This window comes from Triticum aestivum, chromosome 4A (genome assembly GCF_018294505.1).
Source record: "Triticum aestivum cultivar Chinese Spring chromosome 4A, IWGSC CS RefSeq v2.1, whole genome shotgun sequence".
Lineage (NCBI taxonomy): Eukaryota > Viridiplantae > Streptophyta > Magnoliopsida > Poales > Poaceae > Triticum > Triticum aestivum.
The window spans coordinates 492,643,551-492,654,425 of NC_057803.1; the positions used below are offsets into that span (position 1 = coordinate 492,643,551).

General features: G+C 47.8%; 1 protein-coding gene across 1 annotated transcript; it reads left to right on the forward strand.

Moving 5' to 3' along the window:
* The first annotated feature begins 9,692 nt into the window (after positions 1–9,692).
* LOC123082121 (dirigent protein 1) lies at positions 9,693–10,569 on the forward strand. Its single transcript, XM_044504532.1, has one exon. It carries the CDS (start codon positions 9,759–9,761, stop codon positions 10,332–10,334), a length of 576 nt encoding a protein of 191 aa, XP_044360467.1. The 5' UTR covers positions 9,693–9,758; the 3' UTR covers positions 10,335–10,569.
* The last annotated feature ends 306 nt before the right edge of the window (positions 10,570–10,875 follow it).

Here is a 10,875-nt window from a genome sequence, read left to right on the forward strand (position 1 = left end):
TTTCACTTTCTTTTTTTGTTTAGTTTTTACTTAATGTCTACCATGACCCCTAAATTAGTAATAACACAAAACCCTCTGCAACCAAAAGGTTTTACCCCAAAACCATTTAGTTTAGTATTTTATTAGTTATAAAAGCCTTTAAATATTGGTTTTTGCTACGGTTTTATTCACCTTAGAGTATTTAAACATTTTATAAAATGGGGTTTCTTCACCACAATTACTTGCGAGTTATTTGTCACAAACCGAACATTTTACTTTTAAAGTTTGAAAAGTTTTGTTGTTTGCCTTTATTTAAATTTTGAATTTGAATCGGTTTTTTAACTAACCTGAGATTAACTCTAGTGACAGAGGTGACGTGGTATCATTAGTAGGGAATTACTATAGCTTAACTATCTGGGCGTCACAATTCTCCTCCACTACAAGAAATCTCGTCCCGAGAGTTATGAGCGGGAGTAAGGGGGAATGGATTTGGTTACGAAATTTTGACGAGTGTCCTCGGTCTTGGTTGCTCTTCTTGAAGAGGTCGATCCATTACGTTGATATCTTCATTTCTCTGCTTCAGGCCATCATGATGAAGTCGGCATCCTTTCTTCGGGAACTCCATCGTACTTATGAAAGAATAAAGGGGTGGGTATTCCAGGAGAATGGACCTCCACAAGGTTGACTATCTGGTTGATTACATCGGGGGAGGTGGCGGAAAGTAACCCTCGAATTGGAACTTAAGAAAACACCGAGATAAAGTAAGACGGTGCAATAAGAAGTTTCGAGAGGATAGGCAATCATTCATTGCCTGAAACAAAACGTGATAGGGTTCATAGCAATGGGAATAAGTATTGTGTCTAATACCAGAATTGGTGATCTTTCGGAAGGTGGCTCATGAATTATGTACGAGGCCACATGTGAGGAATGACCTTATGAACAGGGGTGTATAGGAGAGTCAGGTTTCGATCCTGTGGAACTGTGGGTTATGGGCCCACCATGTGGGTTAAAAGTAGGAAGGCCATGATGTCTTGCACGATCATACAAGTAAGGCATGTCAGAGGGTAGCCTGTCAGTTATATGTCAGCAACAACGTCGATACCAAGGGCGAGGGACAAAGAGAACCATTTTCCTGCTCGTTGCAACGAGGCGGACCAATAGGCAAAGTTCTCGTCCATCGGTGGTTACCAGAATGCATCAACAAAAGTAACAGGGTCTTTCTGCCAGAATTGTAGAACGAGATGTTTACAAAAGCAGGAGAATAGTAGTGCTTAGATCTTATAGATCACAGAAAGGGGTTTAAACAAACCAATGGAAAGTGAAAAGTGTCTATCAAATTAAACAGAACAAAGTAAAGGAAAATATACACATATTTCAAGGGTATATCCTTCCCAAGGGCAAGCAAAGCATGATATCCATGACAGGATATAAAGTAGAAAACCCTTTTAGGTAAGGGGAGAGAAATTTCATGACATTACCCATACAACGGTGTTTGGATAATTGATAAAGAAAATTTTGCATTGTTCTTCAATTGTTCTTATTGATAATCGGAGTATCACAGACATGCTCCGAGATAGCATTGACATACTCTTCAAGCAAAGGTCGGACTTTAGATACTCAAAGGATTTGTCAGGATCAACTTATAGAATAAGTCTTACAATTTCCTCATGGAAGAATGGATAACCCTACTAAAAAGGAAACTATAACAATAGGGCCTTCGGCCAGGTGTGCTAGGCATGACATCACCTTACCGGGTCATAAAAGACCAGCGTTATAACTCTTGGAATTATGTTACAACCATCATATCCGACCGAGATTCAGATTCGATTTGTGTCAGGATACCCCAGACTCAGGATGCCTGAGAAGAAGAGGTGCAACACAATTGACGAGATGTCATTATATGACTCTCGGGAAATGAACTATGGAAGCGAGTTCCTAACAAGGGTTCATCATTAAGCCAAGGAGAGGATGAGGAGGTGGTTGACGGACTCAGCGAAATATCATCGAGATTTCCAAAAAGATGGATTTCTACAATTATGTGAACAAGGAGATAACATTTGTCATATCAAATGATATAATGATGTATGCTCGAGGAAAAACATACACAAATAAACATTGGTTGAAAAGTGCACCCGAAATATAGCCTTAGGTAGCATGATCAATGTTAGAATGGTGATTCAATAATCAATAGTCTAAGAATGAACGGTCAACCAATAACTTCAAAGCAATAGGGTTGCTAGAAGGACAGAATTCAAGCTACACCGTTCGCTTGTTGGTATCCCGGTTAGAATCAACACGGGGACCAAGAAGGAATGGTGATGGTGAGAAGTATCACTATACCAAGAATTCTGGAGGGGTGGAGCAATCCTCACAACATTCTTGACAAACAAAAAAAATGGTAATACTTCACGGTAGAACATAACATAAGTTGGATAGCAAGGGAATCAAGATACAACACAAAACAAGAACAAGTTTCGTGATGGAGGGATTGCAATAATGTTGTCGATGATAACCCAAATTATCAAGGGGTAAGGATGATATCTCTCATCATGAATTCGATTGATATCCTGGAGACGCTCAGAATGTCGATGATGATCACGACACATTTGTCGAGAGGTTTCATGAAGATGAAATCGAACATCGAAAACATCAAGTCAAAGGACTGATGAAGCGAAAGTTATTGGAACCAAGGGTACGACACGAACTTGAAATCAAGCTTGATGTTCAAGGCGAAATGATATGACAAGGGAGATCGACGTAAGTTTAGCTCACCGTCGAAAGTTGTGCTCCAGGAAGGACCAGGTAGTACAGTTAAAATTGGCACAATAATGATGTAGCCTATCAGGCTAGGAATGAGTTGAAGGATTATTAAACTCATAAGCAATGAAAATTACTTAGAGTTATTGAATCGGAGTGAGGAATCGATTCACTTATCGGTGTTCTCGAGTGAAATAACTCAGAGCCCATGAAAAATTGTAATCACTGAGAATGTAATACTTGATGCAGAACTCATAAAAAGTTATGCAGTTCCAAGATAATCTCGAGATACCAGGGGGTAATACTCGACGACAGATCAAAGTAGAGGTTGGGGTAGAGCATTGCTCTGCAGAAGACAAGTGCTTAAACTTGCACGAGAAATGGTATTTAAAGGAGAACATGGTCGGAACCACGATTGCAAAAGGCCGAATCCCAGATATAAGAACTTATACCGAGCGAATAATTAATTTAAGAGAAGCTTTGATGATAAGATCTACATCGTGTCCATGGGCATGAACACAAAGTTCAAGGTCGACTCCCACTTCTTAAATGCATAACCTTTCATTCACTTCTCGTTTATGAAGAAGTTGTAGTGTTGAAATTTTATCTAGCGGAGCACCAAAAGAATATGACTCGTGAAAACTTTCGGTTTCACACGGATTAAAGAAGGCATAGGTTCAACCCGTCAGGGTATCGTGGAAACATATACCATAAGCTTCAATAGTAAATACCACAAGATTGAAAGCAGAGCATGATTGGTCAATCAGAGGATAGGATTTACCAATGGAGAAAGAACTTCCAAAGTGATTGAATATGAAGGACGCTATCGGATAAAAATCCAACAAAGGATCCGGTGGTCCTCAAAGGATCTGATGTGAGCATCGGTACTCAACCAGAGGAAGAAACAATGTAAGGAGATCATACTATAGAAACAACTGACTAATTCAAAGCTCAAATGCAAAAGAATTATGATTTCTGATCAAGGGATCAGAAGCAAACACTCTGATTAAGGATGGATAAGTTGCGTATGCTTAGGGGTACAATTGATGGCAATCCGATTGGTCGAGAACCAGCTCATGTTTAAAATGATGTCTGAGCTGGAAGGATAAATCCTGAGGATTGCAAGCATCCGCAACATATCGAATCAATAGACTCAAAATGATAATGTCAAAGGATGCCAATAAGATTACCAGACTTATTGGATTAATCATAATGATAGCAAGCAAGAATTTCAAGAGCTTTAGGCTGTTGAGGATTTTCAGAAGAATGAATGGTATTACGAAGACTTTTGTGAAATACCTGAATCAACTAGGGATGAGCCGATACTCGATAAGTGCGAGGAATTATCCGTAGGGGTATCATGTGGCAAAGAACTGTAAGGTAGTAGCCACATGGTATTCTCGATACAATAGAGAGAGTTTTGGGGTATCGGGTAATAACAAGATCATTGGGGAATGATTGTATGAATGGCACGTGTACGTGGTTATCCATAGAAGTTAATCGATGGAAGTGAATTGCAAAAGTGATGGGCACAAGCCCTCGAGAGAACATCGAAGAGTACCTTCGGAATCTTCTGGGGCACTAAGCAATCATCTGGAGTGAGGGGCTCTCCGGGAGCAAGTAGTTACGAGAACCTAGAGTCAGAGTTAGTAAAAATCATTTAACCCAAATAGAAGAGAGATCAGAGTCCCAGAGTATAGACGAGGAGTAAAAGATCCTAATACCACCCCGATGGCGACGTGGGCCCGTAAGGCACACAGCCATGTTAGTAAAAAGTTTTGTAATGTCTAGACTCAACTTCGGCCAAGGAGTGTTGAAGGGGGATTCCTACACGCAGTTAGCTCTAATACCAACTTGTGACGCCCCCGATTTGACCGTACACTAATCATACACGCAAACGTGTACGATCAAGATCAGGGACTCACGGGAAGATATCACAACACAACTCTACAAATAAAATAAGTCATACAAGCATCATATTGCAAGCCAGGGGCCTCGAAGGCTCGAATACAAGAGCTCGATCATAGACGAGTCAGCGGAAGCAACAAAATCTGAGTACGGACATAAGTTAAACAAGTTTGCCTTAAGAAGGCTAGCACAAAAGTAGGAATGATCGAAAAGGCGAGGCCTCCTGCCTGGGACCTCCTAACTACTCCTCGAAGTCGAACTCCACGTAGAATCATCATCGGGATCCTCTGGCTACTGGACTCCATCATCTGGTGTCAACAACCGGGTACAGAAAGGGGGAAAGGGGGAGCAAAGCAACCGTGAGTACTCATCCAAAGTACTCGCAAACAAGGAGCTACACTACATATGTATGCATTGGTATCAAATGGAAAAGGGGTATCATATGTGGACTGAACTGCAGAAAGCCGGAGTAAGAGGAGGATAGCTAGTCCTATCAAAGACTACGCTTCTGGTAACCTCCATCTTGCAGCAGAAGAAGAGAGTAGATGGTAAGTTCACCAAGTAGCATCATGTAGCATAATCCTAACCGATGATCCTCCCCTCGTCGCCCTGTGAGAGAGCGATCACCGGTTGTATCTGGCACTTGGAAGGGTGTGTTTTATTAAGTATCTGGTTCTAGTTGTCATAAGGTCAAGGTACAACTCTGGGTCGTCCTTTTACCGAGGGACACGGCTATTCGAATAGTTCAACTTCCCTGCAGGGGTGCACCACATTTCCCAACACGCTCGATCCCCTTTGTCCGGACACACTTTTCTGGGTCATGCCCGGCCTCGGAAGATCAACACGTCGTAGCCCTACCTAGGCACAACAGAGAGGTCAACACACCGGTCTAAATCCTATGGCGCAGGGGTCTAGGCCCATCGCCCTTTGCACACCTGCACGTTGCGAACGCGGCCAGTGAGCAGACCGCAACCTCCATTACAAAGGAAGTTGCGTTACACAGTCCAACCCGGCGCGCGCCGCTCAGTCGCTACATCACGAAGGCTTCGGCTGATACCACGACGTCGAGTGCCCATAACTGTCCCCGCGTAGATGGTTAGTGTGTATAGGCCAGTAGCCAGACTCAGATCAAATACCAAGATCTCGTTAAGCGTGTTAAGTATCCGCGAACGCCGACCAGGGCCAGGCCCACCTCTCTCCTCGGTGGTCTCAACCTTCCCTGTCGCTCTGCCACAAAGTAACAGTCGGGGGCCGTCGGGAACTCAGGTCCACCACTACCTGGATGGAGCCACCTGCCCCTTCAGCCCCTATCTCCGAAGAGTATCATAAGTAATGTAACAGTATAAGTATATATCATATGCCGTGATCATCTCCCGAAGTGATCACGACCCAGTAGTATAGCATGGCAGACGAACAAGAGTGTAGGGCCACCGATGGAACACTAGCATCCTATACTAAGCATTTAGGGTTGTAGGTAAGGTATCAACAGTAGTAACAACAATCACATGCTATGCATCAGAATAGGATTAACGGAAAGCAGTAACATGCTACACTACTCTAACGCAAGCAGTATAGAGGAGAGTAGGCGATATCTGGTAATCAAGGGGGGGGGGGGTTTGCCTGGTTGCTCTGGCAAGAAAGGTCGTCAACACCGTAGTCGACAACAGGGGTACCGACAGCGGTCTCGGGGTCTACCGGAAAGAAGTAGCGGAGGGGAACACAATAAATAACAGTGCAATCAAAGCATCACAAGGCATAACATGATAATACGCGGTGCTAGGGGGGCCCTAACACGGTATGAGGTGGTACCGACGAAGGGGGGAAACATCCGGAAAAATATCCCCGGGGTTTTGCGTTTTCGGATAGATGAATTGGAGAGGGAAAGTTGCGTGTTCTCTATGCTAGGGATGCATGGTGGACGAACGGGCTGCGTATCCGGATTCGTCTCGTTGTTCTGAGCAACTTTCATGTACAAAGTTTTTTCATCCGAGCTACGATTTATTTTATATTAATTTCAAAAGAATTAAATCATTTTTAGGATTTAATTAATTATTTTAATTCAACATTATCTAGAATAGTGGTTGCTGACATCATCATGACTTCAGCATGACGTTAGCAGTTGACCTGGTCAACCTGACAGGTGGGTCCCGTTCGTCATTGACTGTTTAATCGAATTAGGGTTTAATTAAGCTGACTAGTTGATTAGATTAATTAAACAGGATTAACTAACTTAATTAATTAATTCAATTATTATTTATTTATTTATTTATTTATTTTTAATTCATTTATTATTATTTTTTAATCATTTTGGGCGTGGGCCCCGTTCGTCATAGGCCCGGGGGGCTTATCGGGCGCGGGTTAACGGGGATGGAGCGGAGCAGAGCCACGGGGCTCACGGGCGCGAGCGCCGGCGGCCAGGGGTTGCGCGGGCGGCGACCCGAGCAGGGCTGGGGCACCAGCACCACAACAGGTGGCGGGGCGGCCAAGCAGCGCCATGGCACGGGCGCGGAGGTGGAGGCGGTGAGCGCAGCGGCTACGGGCGCAGGCCTCGCGGGGCCATGGCGAGGTTGAGGCGAGGCGACGGTGCAGAGCAAGCAAGGCAGCAGCAGCCAGCGGCAACAACGGCACGGGAAAGCGGCGGTAGCGAACGGGCAGGCGCGGGCGTGGTCGGGCACGCGTGCGGTCGGCGCGGGCCACTAATGCCGGGCTGGAGCCGAGCGCATGTGCGCGATGAGCGCGGGGGGCGGACAAGAGGGGCACGGCCGTGGGCGCGTCCAGGGGCACCGAGGTGGTGCGCGTGCGCGCGGTGGCCGGGCGCGACAAGCGGTGTGGTTGAGCGCGAGCAGGAGCAGCGGGCGCGCGAGGGGCTTCGGCCACGCGCGGGAATGGCGGGCACGGCGAGCGCGCACAAGCAGGGAGAGGCGGCAGACCGGAGCGGGCAGCGGGGCGCCGGAGCGCGGGAGCAGGAGTGGACGGTCGTGGTGTTCTGGGCGATGGGGACGGCTATGAGCGTGCGTCGTGGACGCGGAGAAGGAGAGGAGGGGGCTCACGTGGGGGTACGTAGGGCACGTGCAGCGGGGGGGGGTCGTGGAGGGGGACGGGGACGACGACGTTGTGGAGGAGGCAGGCCGGTGGGGAGGCGGCACAGCGTCAGGGTTGCTCCGACGACAGGAATCGGTGGCGACCGCGTGGTCTGTCCCCCACCCCGATCCAGATGGGATCGAGAGTGGTGGGGGGGAGAGGGAGTGAGCGAGTAGGGGAGTGGGGGTTACGGTTAGTGTTTCGATCGATGGGGGGTTAAGGGGAGTGGGGATGGGCCGAGCTGGCCAGTGGGCTGTCCGGCTGGGCCAGTTAGCCCAGTGGGGGAATTTTTTTTGATTTTGTTTTGTTCTTTTCCTTTTATTTATTCTTTGGTTTGTTTTTATTTTACTTTTTTTTGGTTTTTACTTAATGTCTACCATGACCCCTAAATTAGTAATAACACAAAACCCTCTGCCACCAAAAGGTTTTACCCCCAAACCATTTAGTTTAGCATTTTATTAGTTATAAAAGCCTTTAAATATTTGTTTTTGCTACGGTTTTATTCACCTTAGAGTATTTAAACATTTTATAAAATGGGGTTTCTTCACCACAATTACTTGCGAGTTATTTGTCACAAACCGAACCTTTTACTTTTAAAGTTTGAAAAGTTTTGTTGTTTGCCTTTATTTAAATTTTGAATTTGAATCGGTTTTCTGAACTAACCCGAGATTAACTCTAGTGACAGAGGTGACGTGGCATCATTAGTAGGGAATTACTGTAGCTTAACTATCCGGGCGTCACATGGTGGCCTACGCCTCCTAGAACTGGTCCTCCCGCTCCTGCCGCACCATGTCCATATAATGGCCATGGGCCTCGCTGATGGTCATGGTGCAATGCACGGGTGAGGGTGGCGCTGGCTCGTCGTCGGAGGCGTCCTTCATTTGCACGTCGTCGTCGGAGGCGTCCTCCGGCTGCTCCAATGTCAGCCCGTCCCAGCGAGCTTTGTCTGCGGAGGGATCCATGGTGGGGAGTGGTGCGGAGAGGGATGACTGGGGCACCGGGGAGTGATTTATATAGCATAGGTGGGTGGTAGAGGGACGGACGGGTGACGCCGGAGGAGACGCCTCAGCAACCGCGTGCTATCAATGCGGGCAGCAGACGGACGGACGGGCGACCGTCATGTCATTTGAACGTGCGGTAGTCGCCTGCATCGGGAAGCGGCGTGGGTGGCACTCTCTGGCCGGCGCACCGCTTCAATGCCGGTGTCAGTGAGCAGTCGCTTCGCTCTGGCCGGGCATGAATGCGGGCGCTGACGCTCTGAAGCGGCGCTGAAGCACGGGAAGGGGAGGGGGTTTTGGTGGGCCAGGACGGTTAGAAGCGGGCTTGGGATCGGTCCGGACTCCCGCAAACCTCCCTCACTTTTGTCTTCGGTTTGCGGCAAAAATCGCGTTTGGATTGCGCTGCGGACCGATATAGAACCGCGTTGGATAGTTTCCGTGGTCCGGACCAGGCAGTCCGGACGGTTGTGGGAGGTTTGTGTGTCGACGCTAGAGATGCCCTAAGGCTCTTCCCAGTGCTTCATGGTGTACATGTGCTAAGCATGCCATATATGTAAAAGAAAATGTGACAAGGTAGTTAAGACAAGAGAGAGGAATTTGGTGATTCCACGAAGAACCAATGCCAAGTGCATGGACCAAATCTATGTTGTTTAATTTCGGTAGTGCTTAATTTCGGTTTGTATTAAAAACTCTCCTATGGTATGTGTCAAATGTGTGTGATCAACTCCCGTGTACTATGTTATGCTTATGCTGAACTCCGGCAAGATGTTTTAACGTGAACTAATGTGTTTAAATTTCCAGAATTGATGTGCAGGATTATTCTGGCTGTGCGTCCGGGGTCGTGGAAAAAACGTTTACTGTATACGTAAATAATTTCTACGAGACGGCGGGTTGCGGAATCTGTAGAGATACTCTCAGGCTATATATACCCACTCGCGCGCTAGCTATGGCCACACACACACTGTACTAACCGAGACACCGAGTACTAGCCCCCAAGTATGGTTTGCGGTCATACTTGAACCAAGCTTGTAGGCTATGGCTTCCCTCTCTTCTCTCTTCCTTGCGTCGGCTTTCCTCCTTGCTGGCTCAGCCTTCTTCTACCGCTACGACGCCGGAAGCGGCAACAAGACTAGCGGCACAACTACCACGCACCTCCACTTTTACATGCACGACGACTACACAGGCCCACGCCCCACCGCGATGCGCGTCGTGTCCGGCCGGGCCGTATCCACCGGCGACAACGCCACGGCGCTGAAGACCGCGCCGCGGCACTTCGGCGACATCGTGGTGCTCAACAACGCGCTGACGGTGGGGCCCAGCGGCGGCAGCGCGCGGGTGGGCACGGCGCAGGGCTGGGCCGTCCGCGTGTCGGAGGGCGGCATCGTGTCGGACCTGACGCTGCACCTGGTCCTCGAGGCCTGCGAGCACCACGGCAGCTCGCTGATGGCGAGGGGCCGCATCGACATGGACGCGACGGTGCGGGAGTCGGTCCTCATCGGCGGAACCGGCCGGTTCCGGTACGCGCGGGGCTACATGCTCACCAAGAACTACGACTACAGCCTCGCCACCGGGGGCGTCGTTGAGATCGACGTCTACGTGCAGCACGACTAGCTGGGCGCCATGCCCGTCAGCGCGATTTCCCGTGTTACCTGTAATTGCTCTTATATTTTTGGTGCCTTCGTATTTTTTGACGCCGCATGCCCGTATGGCCGCATATGCTCCAGTACTGGTGTGCAAGTGGTGTGTGGTAGCGCGTGCTTTCGCGTGTTAATTTGTTTGGCAAATAATAAACCCTGTAATATGTATCAATAACGGAAGGAGCGTCTTAAGAGTTACGGATTTGCTATTTCATAGGTGTTTCGGCTCAGTCAATTTTTTCCTCTTCCTTTCCTCTTGGCTAGACCTTGTTGGAGAAGAACCAGCTGCACCATCTATTTTAGGATAAAGTCATGAGTGGTGCAGGAGATCGCCACGATCCCGTTATTTATCTTAGAGGTGGGGGTGCAAGGGTGTAACACCCTCGATGCGACTATAGCTCCCACGTGTCGAGGCACGACTTAGAGACATAATCGCATTGAAGGCATATGTCGCAAGTGAGGTAATCTTCACACAACCCATGTAATACATCAGGGAAAGAGATACATAGTTGGCT

Coding starts and splice junctions, on each gene's coding strand:
- LOC123082121 (XM_044504532.1), top strand. CDS start 9,759: ATGGCTTCCCTCTCTTCTCTCTTCCTTGCGTCGGCTTTCCTCCTTGCT.